The following is a 16,966-nucleotide window of genomic DNA, read 5'->3' on the forward strand; positions in this document are numbered from 1 at the left end:
ACGAGCAGAGATCTCATTCAAGAGATTGAGATGTGCAAAAAACAAACAGTGATTTCTTTTTTCATCATGCTTCATCAAAGCTCTATAATTATCTCTTCAGAGTAGAACCCAAGGGGCAATAGGCCGAATTTGTGATGAGACACGTAGCAGCAGAATGTGCTAATTTTCATTGATTCTTTTGCAGTTTTCAAGTTTTAGATTGAAAAGTTTTTAATTGTCACTCATATTTTCAAATTTTAGTATGGGTTTTAAATTTAGCTCAGATCTTGAATATTAGATAGAATTTAATTTTTCCATAATGAGTAATATGATTTCAAAGTTGAATAATCAGATAATGAACTGAAAATCATAATTCGATTATTTGTTCGAGAGAGATGGGAGAGGCATCGTCGATTTTCTGCTCACAGGAAGATGGAAACTGAAGGAGAGGTTTTGAGATTTTGGCTACCACTCCAGCTTAAGCCCCATTTGGTTGCAGGTATTTTACCTTGTAGATTAGAGGTGTAAGCATCAACAGGGAGGAGAAGAGCATTAGATTTGCTTGGAACTTAGCTCGTAGAATAGTGGTAAATAGAGTTCGGTTGTCGACCTCGTAGTTGTAGATCAACATACACAAAAACACAGAGAGAGTCGTTGCCAAGAAATCAAAGCAAAATTCCACCTTATTTGTGGGTTCTGCCTTGGATATAATAGGGACGGGTCAAGGGTGACGCATTCACAGATATGCAATGATTAGCCAAGAGACATTCAATGTAATCTCGGGAATTTCAATGCTATATTGGCAACCAAACAACGTTTAGCTGGCACCCAAAAGCCAAGCAAAACCCCTAACCCATCCTGGCTTTTATGCAACCAAACTAGGAAAATCAGTTGGATTCCACTGGATGACAGCTGAATGCTCAGTCAAGGGAGGCTTTGTTATTTTCAGGGTGGGGTCAAAAGGTGGAACAACCGAATAGGGCCTAAGAGTTTCAGAATCCACTTTATAAATTGTAAGGATCAAGGTGGCGTCAACAACAACAACAATCAATCAATCGCAACCGCAATTAGTTTGCGGGCCAGATCACAGTCCAAATGTGGCTGTTAAAAAAAGAGCCCAAGAGCCACCTTCACTTTGGCATTTTGTGTAGTTCACTTGTGTAAATAAGGCTGTGTTCTCCAACCATTCTCTGCTCTTTTCTCTCTCAATGAATATATACATATATATCGAAAAGCAGGGAATCCCAACCTAACAAGAAGTCTCTTCTCAATTTCACCAATCAAAAGCTATTTAAACGAATAGAGAATACATTTTAATCCTTGATCTGAAATTTTTAAAAAAAATGAACATAACAATTTAAAGGAAACTGGATTGGTTTACTGTTGCCGCAGCATCATGCCACAAAAAATCATCATCACATACACACAAATACCGATCTTCATATGCCAAAATCTACTCTCCATCCCCTATCTTATTCATGCACTTATATTTTGTGGGATGTTTTAAACCAGCGCCAAGGCCGAAAAAAAATACAAGCTATATGTTCACAGACACCGCCCATGAATCCAATTATTTGGACAGGAAAATATGTCATACAAAAAGCTACGACAGAACTCACCTCGCCGGAACCAGAATCCAGTTGATCTAGTGCTCGGCATTGATGAGATTTCTGATGACATACGGTAATATGCCGCCATGGTCGAAATATGCCAACTCCACCTGCAGTGAGAGCAATATGTTATAAATCTATATTGCATGATTACAAATATGTCATATGGATTCTTCTAAATGGGCAAAGTATTCATGTTGGAAGCGTATAGGATTCTAATACTTAGGATTCTCTGCGACATTTCTATATATCTATTTTTTTCTGAATAATACTAACACAACTTTACATTTACTCCATGTTTTGAGTTTTATCTATCCCAGTGGTGGTTTTTTTTTTTTATATGCAAATAAAATAGTATATTTTCTTAACCAAATTTCAATATGTTACTTGCTATGACCATATTATTATGTAAAAAAATTAAAATTTGAGAATTATTAAAATATTTTGGCAAATCCACCAATCTTTCTTTTTTGAGGTTTGATGAATCTGACACTCTATATCCATGTCGGATTCCGACATTCATACCTGGACTGATGCAACATAGGGATACAGATGAACTATCCGAATCCTACCAATGTCAAATTCGGGAAACCATCAAAAAATGGGAAAAAGGAAGGGTTTGTGGATTCAGCAATATGTTAAATCAATTTTAAAATTTTAATACTTTTACACAACAACAACAACAACAATAGGGAGATGATCCTCCTCCCCCCCCCCCGCAGTAGGACTATGCGCCCCCTTTTTAACGTGAACTGTGGGCAGACCTTAATGTTTTTTGACGTCAAATCATGCTAAAAGGGGGGCACATAATCCTTAGGGGGGGAGTGGCGGGGTGGCAGCGGCGAAAAAATCATCGCTGGTATGTCGCCCGTTCAGAAGAATCCAAGTAACAAAGTTATAAATAAGCTCAAATGTGTACAGAAATAACCAAAATGTGTATTTCATTTCTTTTACCTCAGTGTCGAAGCGAGCAGTACATGTAAATGATTTGCCGCTGTCAGTCACAACAGTGACATCCTGACCTGGTCTGATTTCACTCACACTTGTTGGGAGATCAATAGTATAACGTTCGTGGCCAGTCAACCCAAGAGTCTCCGCATCTTCCCCGGGCTTGAAGCACAGTGGAATAATGCCCATGCCCACTAGATTACTCCGGTGAATCCGCTCAAAGCTCTTAGAAATCACTGCCTTAACACCCTGAACTCAACCATTGCAAAATAGGCATAAAAAAGAAGGCAAAATGAATACAAGAAGAGAACCAAATCAGATAGAAGTTTGAAATTATGATTTATATTTCAAAAAAAATAAATCCAAATCAGATAGAAAGATAGGGCATACCTGCAACATTGGCCCCTTGGCAGCCCAGTCGCGAGAGCTTCCACTTCCATACTCAGCACCAGCCAAGATAATGGTATCATGCCCCTCACTCTTGTACCTCTGTTTTGAGAAATAAAATAAAAGCAAAAGATCTTATAGCAACAACAAATGAGAATCTATTCCCGGCAATTCGACTACTTTCATCAAAGTGGGGTCGTAATATTTTTAAAAAAATAAACAGTATCCAAACTGAAGGGTAGTCATTGAAAACCTCGAGGTCAGCTATCATTGTAATACCCGGCCCTACCTTAGGTCGGTGATGTAGGCACATCTTAGATGATCAATGGCTAGATGTTCCAACCGAAATAGAGGGCTGGGTATTAAAATCATTTCCTTGTTTTATGAAAAGAGAAGAGAAGGTTTGACCAAGTGTTTTGACCGGAATAGAGGGCTGGGTATTAAAATCATTTCCTTGTTTTATGAAAAGAGAAGAGAAGGTTTGACCAAGTGTTTTGACCGGAACTGCAATGGAAGGACCACCTTGGAGTTTTCAGCAGGGGAGAAAGGTAAATCCTAAGGGTAAAAGAGTCGATTGGATTTGTTCCAAATGCAGCTATTTCAACTTTAGGTGGCGAAGACTCTGTCGGTGTTGCAAGAATGGAAGGTTCATGGACAGATTGTGGAGGTCCTCGCCGTTAGGTAACCTCGATACTGCTCCACCAGATAACCGATGCGAGGGAGCGTGGCCTGACTCAGGGGATATTCTAGAGGGGTTGGAAGATGGAATTCCAACTCTAATCATCTCTGGGAAGGAGGTAGAGGTTCGAAGTCATCTTCTGACGTCTTGCCTGGTCGGTAGACTTAAATGGAGAAACTGGAATCTCATTGAGATATGGAACCGTGCCAAGATCTTATGGAACATTCCGTCTCGATCTAAGCCTGGCATTTATGGCCCTAACGAGATTTTATTCATGTCTGACAGTGAGGAAATAGCATCCAGAATTCTGAGCTTGAAACAAAAGGCCTGCGGTAATTTCCTCCATTCCCTACTTGCGTGGAAGCCGGTAAAACCACAAGAGGAAAAGGCAATCTGGGCTAATTTCATTGGGATCCCTCTACATGTTTGGGCAACATCAACAGTGGAGGCTTTGCGAAGGCTCTTCGGGAAAGTCTTGGATATTATAATGGAAGAAAAAAATGGCCACTGCATGACGTATGCGTCGGCCCTTATTCTCATTTCAGATTGGTGTAAACTTAGACCCTTCGTTCAGATCCGAGTACAGGACAATTGTTTCAAAATAGATATAGAAATTTGTAAGTAATCGTTCAAAGCACCATTTGACTGGGTCGATCCCAGAGATCTACGTCCTTTGCACCATCCTCCGGTAAGGCCGGAGGAGTTTCAGGTTGCTCCTCAAGCTCTAGAAGATAGGTACCTGGGAGTGAGGATTCAGAAAATTGTCAAGCCAGGAGAAAAGGAAAGCTCTCTCTCAGGGCCGGCCATGGCTACTCTGGATGGTCCTGGTGGTTTAGGCCTGAGTGCCTCAAATGGTTCGTTTTTGAAATTCAAATCCAAATCCAACAAATCAAAAGCGGGAAAAACTTTAGGCGACCCAAGATCAACTGCTGAGCCTTCTGGACATGTGGCCCCATGTATGCAGAACCGATTTGACAAACCTAAGGTTTGGCGCCGAACCTCAACTATTCCGAACCTCGATAAAGCAAATAAAAAGGACAAGTTGATTTTAGATATCTTAATGTCTAGTTTTTCGGGTCGCTCAAGGAAAGATATGCGCTGCCTGGCCTCTCTCTTTAAAAATGGAGGGCCTAGATTGAGAAATTCTCTACAGCAAATGATGGGATGTAAAATTGCGAGGAGAGGGTTTTGACTCTCATCTATTATACTCTTTTTGATAAAGAAGGGTTGTCGTATTGGGAGGAGAGGGCCTCCGATCGACTTGTGTGTCAAAATCCTTTTGGAACTGACCATCGATTCTTCTACGTGGCAGATAGTAGTAATAGTGTGCCTTAAGATCTAAAGAAATCCTAGCTAATCTTTCTGGGGAATCGAGCCTAGGTTGACTCCCTAGTATGACAAAGGCTAGTTACTTGGTATATGTCTGTCAATCCCTACTTAAAAAAGAGGGGAGGTGGCGACCTCCTCGTTCCCAATGTCATCATGAACAGATTTGCTGGGGAATAAAGAAAGTATCTATCTTCGTCTCTTACGAAGCATTTTCACTGTGGAAGCCAGTCTATAGGAAGCAAGGGGCGTTTATATTATTCATATAAATAAATAGAAAAAGGGGTAAGCAACAGAAAAAGGAGAGTGTTGTATCTAGAAAAGGTCTTCTTCCTCCTCCTTTTTGGTGGTTCGTACGTTCAAATGGAAGAAATTGGAATTTCCGGATGTATCAAGCTGGATCGAAACCCTAACCTGGGCTAGAAGTTTGAAGCATATTGAAGAGAAAGCCTCCGTCTTTGCAGGATCCAATGGATGAGATTCCATACCGGAGTTCCCCCTGTTCCAAAGAAGAGGAGCTGGAGTATTAGATTGGCTTTCTTACGAGGGATCTGAAGAAATGCTCTTGATTCTACTACGAGTTTTTGTTTGAGTCCCTAGACTGTGTAGTTTTCTTGACAATTTGGTTTTTGGATGATTTGCTGAAGTAGGGTGGATTGAAGAAGTTGGAGGTTTCAAGATCCTTGATGAAGATTGCAAAGATGTCTAGTAGTTTTTATTAAAAGTCTTGTTAAATTTGAACATTTAGATAGTTAGTCACATGAAGGTATAGGAGTTGTTATAGGATGATTAGTTTTTGGATGTGTTCTGCCGCCCTGGAGTTCATCTCCAGGGTATTCATACGATGTAACTTATGGGGGACCCCTGGTCCTTTCCACATGTAATCTTCGTATGACTTATCAATATATTACTGTCAATTTTCAAAAAGAAAAAAGAAAAAAAGAGAAGAGAAGGTCAGCAGATGTATGCATATTACCAAGGCAGCATCAAACACAGATAGTTTCTCTCCAGTTGGAATGTGAATTGTTTTAGGCCCAACTTCTCCCTTCAACAGCTTGTTGACGATACGAATATTGGCGAAAGTGCCCCTACCCATCACTTCATCATTACCACGACGGCTCCCGTAAGTGTTGAAGTCTTTCCTATCAACATCATGTTCCATGAGGAATTTGGCCGCAGGACTGTCCTTGTGGATGCTACCAGCAGGGGAGATGTGATCAGTTGTAATACTATCCCCAAAGTTGAGAAGGCAGTATGCATCCTTCACTCCATGTGGACCAGGAGGGGTCATTGTCATGTCCTTAAAATAGGGAGGCTCATGTATGTAAGTCGAAGTTGGGTCCCATGTGTAGAGAGTGCCAGATGGCACAGGTAATTGATTCCACATCGGATTTCCTTTTGTAATAGCTTGGTATGTAGCCTTAAACATATCTGGCAGAACACTAGACTGCACGACCTGAGAAAAATCCAAGAGAAAAGATGTGAAGGTTCAATAAATATATTCAGAACAATAATAAACTTGGATGAAAATTAGTGTTGGAATGACTCACATCGGCTATTTCTTCATTCGTTGGCCAGATATCCCTGAAAAATATCTTTTTTCCATCCTTTCCAGTGCCTATTGGTTCTGTGTTAAAATCAATGTCAACCTGCAGGATGCCTACCCATGTGAGCTTATACCTAAGAGAAGCCTCACAAAGAGCAAACTCAAAGAGCTATATTCAAAACTCTTGTATTTTGAGTTTTCATGAAATAAGAATTAGGATGATTCAAAAGTATACTAATTTGTTTAACACAACTCACGATAATGGAAATAAAATTAGGGAAATGATCCCCCCCCAACGCACCCCTCAAGTGAGAATGGTTCACTGCTTGACGATAAATTCACCCCCTTTAACGTCTTTCTTTGCCTTTAAAGCTTAACGAATAAAGTCAAAGGGGGAAGATGGGTGGATTTTACCCGTCAGAGAGGGGGGGGGGGGATATCATTTCCCTAAAATTAAAGTAGGGAGTGGTAAGTGGCAACTAGTAAGAGTAGTTAGGAGTTGCATTTGCAAAGGAGGATTGCATGCTAATGTTCATAATCTATTCCTATCACCTTGCTGAATTTGAGAAGAATGGGGCGCTTTCCTTTGAGAAGTATATTGTTTGCACATATTCTATTCTTGTTCTTTTAAAAATGAAGGGATTCTCACTGGGTCAACAAGGGTAAACTAGCTGGACTATGGTTATCGGATATTTTCCTGGAGATTTTCATAGCCCTAATGGTTGTTTTTCTCAGCAGCTCATGTTCATAGAAAGGCTAACACAGTTGCTGAAGAATTTTCCAATATTGGCACATCTACAGTGATTTTTGAACTTGGGGTCACATCCCTCTGGCTATAGTACCTCAGGAAACATTACTCTTTATCAATCAAAGGGTAGTAAAAATTGTTCTCTGAGAATTCAAATAGTTCTTATTTACATCTGTTTCTACTAAATTTATCAAGATCTGCCAAACACAACAATGCCAAATCGTAATTCCAATAAAAATAGGTTCCTTTTGTATCAGATCTGATTCCAAATCAAATAACCAGCACACAAAATATAATAAATACTACGTACCGTGCCAGCAAGAGCATATGCAACCACAAGGGGAGGGGATGCAAGATAATTTGCTCTTGTTAAGGGATGAACACGTCCTTCAAAATTCCGATTACCAGACAACACAGCCGCAGCAACTATATCTGAAAAATAAATTTTTTTTTTTCAGAATTACTTACACGAGAGAATATGTAAAGTGCGCGGACCATCAAGAAAAAAAGATTAAATTGGAAAATTACCATTATCAGAAATTGCTGAAGCTACTGATTCATCAAGATCTCCAGAATTTCCAATGCATGTGGTGCACCCATATCCAACAATATTAAAGCCAAGCTGATTCAAATACTTCTGCATGCCACTGCAATGGAAACACCCAAGTCAGACATTAGAACTACATTATAAAAAAAAATACTTAAAAGTCCAACTACATGTCTAGTGTGTCATAGGCCTCTCGAAAGTACCTCTTCTCCAAATATTTGGTAACGACTCCGGAACCTGGAGCGAGACTTGTCTTAATCCATGGCTTTACCTGATAAAAGATGAGCTAAAACTATAAATAGAAGGGCATAGAGACAATCGCTTTGCTCCGTTTTTTTTTCACTACCATACTCATGTTACTTTGTGAAACAGTCTGCAAGCTTACCAAAGGATTTTTCCCTAGTTCACAATCTAAGCTATGAAGCTTCCTAGCCATTTAAAAGAAAATTTTGACACTATACAACCAACTAGAAGAAAATAGGGTGATATTTCCTACAGATGGACGCTTACCATTATCAACGGGTCCACGTTTGTATAGATGAGTTTGTGCATTTCAGTACAAATGAAGTGTGAAATGGAAAAGCAGGTGGGACTGATTTTGAATAGTGAGTCCAAAAGAAAAAAGCCCCATGCATTCTGGTTCTTGGGGCTAAAAGAAATAAGTCTAGGGCCCCCTATGCGTCCAAAACCCCATTGATCACAAGTTAGTTTAGTATAAATCTAGTTTAAGAAAACATTATCAATTCACAAACCCAGAAAAATAAAGGATGCACTTTTCCCACGGGTGTGCACTTAGCGATTCCAGTATTTCAGACTTCAGACATATGATGAAACGCCTGCCATTGTTTTTAACCAGAGCTGCAAAATGTATACATGGCGGTGCATTTCCAGATTTGGAACCGGAAAATACCAAGGATTCATCCCATCTAGAGAAAGTTTACGGAGACAAATATTTGGATCTTCAACTAGGTCAGCTGAATTCGAGGTGTTTGCGCAACTAAAGAAAAATATTTTCTTACCTCCAGACCCAGTTCACAGGCCTTCTTTGCAACCAGAGCAGCTCCAAGCATCACACTAGGATTCGAGGTGTTTGTGCAACTAGTGATTGCTGCTATGACGATGTCACCATGTTTGATTTGTGCTGATTTCCCATGGAATGAGAACTCCGCAACTTTACTTTGAGATTCTTTTGGTACAGCAAATCCCTGTAATATCAAGGAGGAAGCACACACACACATATCATCAATGTGTAACACAACAACAATATTTGCTTTGCCACATATTTATTTACATTAATCAGCGGTTTAATTCAGGGTTAGGGTTGTAATATCATGATGGAAGCATACAAACATACCATCAATGTGCTACATAACAACAATATTTGCAATGCAGCATATTTACTAACATAAAATCAACTGGTTTAATTCGGGGCCAGGGCTGTAAATCAGTTTGTAACGCAACAGAGTTGAAGTTGATAATGAGTACAAAGGGCAACTGAAGCCAAATAAAATGCACTCTTGTGAAAATGTATCCTTTCTCTATCCCTATAAAGCCATAAAGTAAACTCATTTTCTATGGACATTTTTTTTTTCAATATAAAAGATTTCCCTTGTTTTTCAAGGAAGATCGCAAATCTACTAGACCCTGGAATTTTATTTTCAATGGAAAATATTATTTTCCCTAATTTTCTTGTCCTGAGATGTGAACACCCCCTTAGTGGTTTCCAGTTTCCACTACCCACTTTTTCTATTCCTTAGAGCCCTTACTTCCTACATCGCTTCTTGCATTCGCTTCCCACTCTGGCAACTGATGAAACTACATATAATCTTAAACATCTGGTGCAAGAACCTGTAGCATTGACCTAATGGTGAAAGCTAAGAAGGTTAGGATAAACTATCTATCTATGCATAAAAATAAATCAGACTAGCATGCCAGTTAGCAGTTATGAAATAATTAAAACTGCTAACTGGCTAACTAAGCAAGAATGGAGATATTTGATACTAACCTCATCTTATCTCATAGGTACTACTACAACATCCAATGACAATATGGAGATATTTGATACTAACCCCGCCAAAATATAACAAAACTGGACATATGCAGCTCACCTTGAATCCAACTTTGTTATCTAAGCAAGAATGCCAGTCCACTTTCATTTCTTTCAAGGTAACACGATCATGTGGCCTGCAGGACATAGGATTCTCAAAGAGTGCAACAGATATGGAAAAGCTAGACAGGGACCAGGTACATAAAATGAACTCTCACAGTCACACCTGAAGGAACCGAATGCAAACTCAAACATATTGTGAGAACTATTTACCTCTTAGGCCCGGAGACACAAGGGTCCACATCTACAAGATTCAATTGTAGATAAGATGAGTACGCTCGCTCTATCTGGGGCTGAGTTCAAGCATCAAAGTCTCAGTCAGAAACTCACACCATGAATGCATTCATTGAAAACATATGAAGTGTTGATTGAACATGACAAAATAGTGTAATTTTACCTCACTGTAGTCCACAAACATCTTATTGGCTCGAAGATATGACTCTATCATAGCCACCTATATATTGATAAAATAATTAGTGAATATGAAAAATATAATTGCATTAAACAGAATATATTTTGAATCAATGATTCACCGTGTCATCACTTCTGCCAGTCAGTTTCAAGTATTGGAGAGTAACATGATCCACGGGAAAGAAACCCATGGTTGCTCCATATTCGGGAGACATGTTTGCAATAGTCGCACGGTCAGCCAATGAAAGTTCACTCATCCCTTCACCTGTATCCAAAGATAAACCATAAGTCTGACTCTTGGTAGAAGAGCAGAATAACAGCAGTAAATACAAAAAATGAAAAAAACAAATGTTTCCATTAGCCTCAAGTAGGATACAGATTTGAGCACAAAGAGAACAGATATATCTTCAACTAAGGTCATACCATAGAACTCCACAAATTTTCCAACGACCCCATGCTTCCGAAGCATTTGGGTTACTGTCAAAACCAGATCCGTAGCTGTCACCCCATTCTTCAGTTTTCCCAACAATTTGAACCCAACCACTCCAGGCAGCACCATACTCATTGGCTGTATACAAATTACAGAAGAATAACTCCATTTCCAAAAAAAAGAAAAAGAAATCATAACTCTAGTATCTTGACAAGTGAAAGAAAAGCATACAGAAACAAACAAACATGAAGCATTCTCCAGACTCCAGAGCACTCGAAAATAATTATATCCAACTTGCTGCATAATTCATAGTTAGCAGCATGCACTTATGAAGCTGAAATTTGCAAAATAATAATAATAAAATAAAATAAAATAGAAAAAACAGAAAATAAGTTCAAATGTTTGCACTGACAAGGAATGCATCTTTTTGTGGTTAGACAAGGAATGCATCTTGCCACACAAAAACAACAGGAAGCATGTGCACAGACTGTCACATTATCAAGACAATAGTTAGAAAATGTCGGTCAATAAAAAATTTTGGTTTTTTTTTAATAATCAAAACTGCTTGGTTATTAACCTTTTTTTAATATCAACATATAGTAATTATATAAAATGACTATAGGTTACAAACCGTCACATTCTCAGACAAGCATTTTAACCAGAATTCAGCCTAAATTAAAAGGAAGGATTTAAACGGTGATGAATTGTTAAAGTTTCACATGCAAACCTATTTACCTGTCCAAGCATTGCAGCTTCTGCTTCTATTCCACCAACTCCCCACCCAGCAACACCCAATCCGTCTATCATAGTTGTGTGTGAATCAGTGCCGACCACACTATCAGGGTACAGCAAGCCCTCAGTGTTAAAAACAACACGGCCAAGGTATTCTAGGTTCACCTGGAAATTAAAAGATTTCATAATCACTTTCCCACACTATCAATTACAAAAAAAGAAAAGAACAGCAGATTGAGGCTATGCAATCGATTCAAAAATTACTAACCACAATCTAGCCAAATAAAGAACTCAAAGTATCATAGATCCATTCTTCTCGAAAGTAAAGAATCATATTACCTGGTGGACAATCCCAGAGCCAGGAGGAACAACAAGCATGTTACGGAATGCATTGGAACCCCACTTCAGAAAGCCAAATCTTTCCTTGTTCCTATGGAACTCAATTTCCATATTTGCCTGCACCGCATTTTCTGATCTTGCCACATCAACCTGCACTGAATGATCAATGACAAGATCCACGGGGACCTGCATCCACAACAGTTGTAGCCTCAATTTTTAACTAAAAGAAAGAAAAGTCTTAAAAAAAAAAAGGAGAGAGAAATTGTTCACAAAATATATTATTTTTCACAAAAAAAAGAAGAGAGAACCCCAAAAATTAGGTCGTAGATGAAATTATATTGAACACAATGTCAGCTTCCAGTTTATGGACGTAAGCACACACTGCATTTTTTATTGCCTTCTAGGCTTCTACAGATGCAGGTTAGAAGCTAGAGCACACACAAAAAAACGGATTCCAATTCCCAGAAGGTGCAATCAGATCACAATTGTTTAAATCGGACCACAACAGTTGCTAAAAACTTTACAACTGGCATTTGGAGTTAAAAGTCCTTTCAATAGCTAACCATCTGTTGTGTTTTTTATAGGATATGAAAGATCTTACTTGCATATTGTTCAAGACAAGATGAGACATCTAGCATCCGTTGAGATTCTGTGCATAGTGCGAATGACAGCATATCTTTGCTTAGAGGAGTATTCCTTCCTTCTCACTTAATCAAACAGGAATCACATTCCAGAGACTACTTCCCCATATAGGCCTCCTAATAGGTGAAACCTCCGTCTAAGCACTAAAGTGAATTTTGATGGGGACAATAAAGATATCCAAAGGCAGCTGATTGTAATTATCAAACCATGTGTGTGTTTGATAGTTGGACATCAAAGTGGTAACATCCGTGCTTTTTTTAAAAAAAAATCCCCACCCAAAGCTGGAGGTGTGAATGTGTTCAGATGTGATCTTCAACAAGGAATTTTACCGGCTGAAGGTTGTTACTGAATAAAAAGCAGAACAGATGATGCAGCAGACGTCTACTTTTGTATTCTTTTATACACAGGTTAAGTAGTGGGAAATGAGACTGTTTCTCAGATACTTAGGCTTGGGGAGGAAGCTGGACATTCAAGGTAGAAACCAACAAAGGTAGGGGATTTGAGAGGCTTTGTCATACAACATTTGAGGGCCCACAGAACCCCCAGCATCCACATCCAAAATTCTAATCCCCATGAAAGTTTACGGCAGAAAGGAGAAGAAAAACAGTCACCTGCATTAATGATGCATGCTGACATTTAAGACCTACTCGGTAAAACTGTTCAAAAAAATTATGTATGCTGGCATCAGGATGGGCCTTAAGAAGAGACTACTGGCAACCAAAATGGGTACCTTGTCATTTTATTTATCATGATTTGAAGAAAAGTTTAACATAAATTTGAGCATGTGTTAGCTTCAAGTTTTTCCAACTTCTTTTATGCGGCGCAAAACCTAAGTCCTTCAAGCATGAAATTGAAGACAATAAGGGTCTAGAAACTTCTTCTGATCTAAAGTTTCAGGGTTTTGATCATTCTTATTTATGGGGATTTATTGTAAAATCTTAATTGATTTTTGTTATCAGTTTATGTGGGGCTCATTTGAAAAGCCTGAATAATTTTTTTTTCTAAATTTACTTGGTAGACATCATTCGGTCTTTGTCGAGGGTGAAACTTTTCAGTGGATATTATGATAATTTTAGGGAAAATTTTCTATTTCTTAATTGAAATTAGGAGAGAGAAAAAGTTGATTTTGCCTAAGATGATAGAGAGGGCATCTGTTTGGAACTAGATGAAATAAGGATGAGAGCATTCAGTGAATTAACTTGAGAACAAGTTCTCCCCAAACCAGAGAGATTGATACAAGTTGAATGGGCACACAAGTTCCTACAAGCATCCAATTGAAGAGAAAATTCATAAGTGGGATGGATTGGTTTGTGTTGCAGTCAAAATCCGGTTGATGTTGAGCTGGAGGCAAAGAGAGAGCCATTGAGCTTAAATTTGGCCTGCGTACACCGACAAACGGTTAGCAGACCAGCCTAGAGATGATTCTCCAGGAAGGCCCTCCGATGCTTAAGTTAGTGACAGCAACAGATAAGGAAAACTCAATGAGAATAGTAAATTTAGGGATTTGTGTCATGTACCTTTGGTTCTTTACCTGCTATTGATGGTGGAAGCGTAGGCAGGAAGCTAATGGTAACTTACATGTAGTGATATTAGCATACTACCCCTTACTTGTGGCAGTGTCTGATTAGATGTGGCCCTTCTTTAGGTCCTTCTTTCTTTTAGGAAAATTACTTGGGTATCCCTACGCCACGTGGCAGCTACGCATTGGGCTGTTATTTGCACCCATATGATTTGCCCCCCACTCCCTCACACCGTTTTAGGGGTGAGGAAGTATAGTAAGTCTCTTCGTCACTGATAGGCTTGCGGCGATCTCCCTTTGCTATGGGCGAGAGTATGCTCCCACCAGGTGTGCGGTTGTGCTTTGCCTTGGTCGGCCGGACTTTAAGATAGCGTAGGCTTTGGCCGAGCTGCCAACTGTGTTCTTCAAGCAGATGTTTTTTGGATCCCAGGTCGGTTGATCTTGGACGATCTGGGATTTTGGCCAGACTACCAATTGTGCTCTTTAGGCAGATGTGTGTTGGATCCCTGGTCGGCTGATCTTGGACGACCTGGGTTTTTTGCCCAATTGCCAATTGTGCTCTTTAGGCAAATGTGTGCTGGATCTCATGTCGGCTGATCTTAGACGACCTGGGATTTTGGTGCTGGATCCAGGTCGGCTGATCTTGGACGACCTGGGTGATTTTGGCGGAACTGCCAATTGTGCTCTTCTTGAAGTCCAAACTTTGCATTATATCCAGGTCGGCTGCTTTTTGGACGACCTCGATTTCTCACCGAGCCACTACTTGGGCTTTTCTTAAAGGCTCCAAACTTTGCATTATATCCAGGTCGGCTAATTTTTGGACGACCTAGATTTCTCATTGAGCTACTACTTGGGCTTTTCTTGAAGGCTCCAAACTTTGCGTTATATATCCAGGTCGACTGATTTTTGGATGACCTGGACTTCTAGCCGAGCTACTACTTGAGCTTTCCTTGAAGGCCCCTAACTTTGTGTTACATCCAGGTCGGCTGATTTTTGGGCGACCAGGACTTCTCGCGTAGCTACTATGGCTTTCTTGAAGGCCCCAAACTTTGTGTTATATCCAGGTCAGCTGATTTTTGGACGACATGGACTTCTTGACGAGCTACTACTTGAGCTTTTCTAGAAGGCCCCAAAACTATGCGTTATATCCAGGTCGGCTGATTTTTGGATGATTTGGACTTCTCGCCGAGCTACTACTTAGGACTTTTCTTGAAGGCCCCAAACTTTGCGTTATATCCAGGTTGGCTGATTTTTAGACGACCTGGACTTCTCGTCGAACTACTACTTGGACTTTTCTTGAAGGCCCCAAACTTTGCGTTATATCCAGGTCGACTAATTTTTAGACGGCCTGGACTTCTCACCGAGCTACTACTTGGATTTTCTTGAAGCTTCCAAACTTTGCGTTATATCCAGGTCAGCTGATTTTTGGATGGCTGGACTTCTCGTCGAGCTACTACTTGGGCTTTTCTTGAAGGCCCCAAACTTTGTGCTATATCTAAGTTGGTTGATTTTTGGACGACCTAGACTTCTCACCGAGTTAACGGGGCTGCGCTTTCGAGGGCCTTAATGCAGGAGTCGAAACGACGTGACTGTTGCCCCCTCTTTTTATGAGTGCTGCGCCTTTTTTTGTGACTATTGCGCCTTTGAAGGCCTTAATGTGGGAGCTGAAGCGACGTGACCGCTGCCAGTTAGGCATCCCAATCCCTTTGTGACACGTGGTGTGACCGCGGGGGTTGGAGCTGAACGGTCACGATCTTGGCCCTTCGTTGCTTTCCTAGAGGTTATAAAGGGTCCCTCTCCCTTCTATTTTTTTATTTTTCACTTTTATCTTTACTGAGAGAGCCTCTGTTGGGAATTCAGCTACCATTCCGAGTTCGGTTTTGAAAACTTCCGTTTCCTATTCTAAGTAGGTATTTTTTCTGGTTTGGTTCGTCCGTTTTTGTTTTCCCCACGCATATTTCTTTTTTTCTTGAGTAATGTCTTCCGACCCTAGAGAGGCAACGCCCTCTAATGAAGTGGAGGCAACCTTGGGGGGACCTCTGGGGTCCGCCCATTTGGGGGAGAGAGAGAGAGAGAGAGAGAGAGAGAGAGAGAGATGGACGATGTGCGGACCTCTGGGGTCCGCACATCAGATATCTGGTTGAGTGGTTTTGGGTTCCTAGTTTGTAGGCAATGATTTATGCTGGCGCGATGATGGACCAATCCTTCTTGGTCTGCGACACCATCACCGACCTGAATTCTAACATAGCGGCCTTAGAGCGTACTAAAGGTCGCTTGGATAGCAAGGTTCAGCAGCTTGCCGAGGAGAACAGGAAGCTTAAAACGGACTTGGAAGGCGTAAAGGCGCCATGTAGGAAGCTAATGAGAGGATAGCTGAGCTCCTCCAGCGCTGAGGCTGCCGAGAAAAAGCTCAGAGATCGCGAGGCCCAGGTCGGGCTCATCGTAGTGGAGTACAAGAAGTCCAAGTCATTCAAGGAGGCAATGTACGAATCCGGGTCAACCTCTTACGAGGAGGGATTCGTTGACGGGAAGAGGAAGGTCAAGGAGAAATACCACGACCTGAACCTAGATGTCGGGGATGTTGATGTGTCTGGAGCTGACGAAGGTGAGGGCAACGATGACCAAAGGGATGGCGTTGATCCCGCCTACGCCACTTCACAGCTTGTGGATATCGACCCGTGAGCCGTGTTGCTAGGCCTTTTGATTATGTGTCTTTTGGTTTAAGTTCCTTTTTGTACTTCCGCCATAAGGCCCACCGATGTACTCTTCCGACGTTTAATGAAATGCAAACTTTTTGAACATTTTTGCAAGCATCAGCTAGTCCTTTATTCTTTGTAGCTCCTTTGCATTTCACTAGTTCGCTTGTCATCTGAGAGGTTCTTCCAGGCCATATTTGGGTTGGCCTTAGGTCGAGTAACGTGCACCGGACGAGCTACTTTAAGTTGAACCCGAAGTGTACCCATGTTGTTGTAACCGAGCATGTCAGTCTTATGTCCAACCCGAGGTGGTCCCCAAG

The 16,966-nt window shown here is 40.6% G+C and overlaps 1 protein-coding gene across 1 annotated transcript in view; it reads right to left on the reverse strand.

Moving 5' to 3' along the window:
• Window positions 1–1,335: 1,335 nt before the first annotated feature.
• Window positions 1,336–16,966, reverse strand: part of LOC143855125 (aconitate hydratase, cytoplasmic-like) — a 30,345-nt gene continuing 14,714 nt past the window's right edge. Inside the window, exons 5-20 of the mRNA XM_077365322.1 lie at window positions 11,790–11,975; window positions 11,454–11,615; window positions 10,712–10,856; window positions 10,411–10,553; window positions 10,275–10,331; window positions 10,091–10,170; window positions 9,879–9,954; window positions 8,790–8,975; window positions 7,974–8,041; window positions 7,752–7,870; window positions 7,534–7,655; window positions 6,480–6,578; window positions 5,906–6,385; window positions 2,928–3,026; window positions 2,544–2,786; window positions 1,336–1,699 (exon numbers count right to left, since the gene is read on the reverse strand). Coding sequence (XP_077221437.1) covers window positions 1,625–1,699; window positions 2,544–2,786; window positions 2,928–3,026; window positions 5,906–6,385; window positions 6,480–6,578; window positions 7,534–7,655; window positions 7,752–7,870; window positions 7,974–8,041; window positions 8,790–8,975; window positions 9,879–9,954; window positions 10,091–10,170; window positions 10,275–10,331; window positions 10,411–10,553; window positions 10,712–10,856; window positions 11,454–11,615; window positions 11,790–11,975 — 2,340 coding nt within the window. The 3' untranslated portion in view covers window positions 1,336–1,624. The remainder of the gene's footprint in view (window positions 1,700–2,543; window positions 2,787–2,927; window positions 3,027–5,905; window positions 6,386–6,479; window positions 6,579–7,533; window positions 7,656–7,751; window positions 7,871–7,973; window positions 8,042–8,789; window positions 8,976–9,878; window positions 9,955–10,090; window positions 10,171–10,274; window positions 10,332–10,410; window positions 10,554–10,711; window positions 10,857–11,453; window positions 11,616–11,789; window positions 11,976–16,966) is intronic.

Source organism: Tasmannia lanceolata, unplaced genomic scaffold (genome assembly GCF_043159265.1).
Source record: "Tasmannia lanceolata isolate RefF3 unplaced genomic scaffold, GAP_Taslan_0.1 ptg000020l, whole genome shotgun sequence".
In the NCBI taxonomy this organism is placed as follows: Eukaryota; Viridiplantae; Streptophyta; class Magnoliopsida; order Canellales; family Winteraceae; genus Tasmannia; species Tasmannia lanceolata.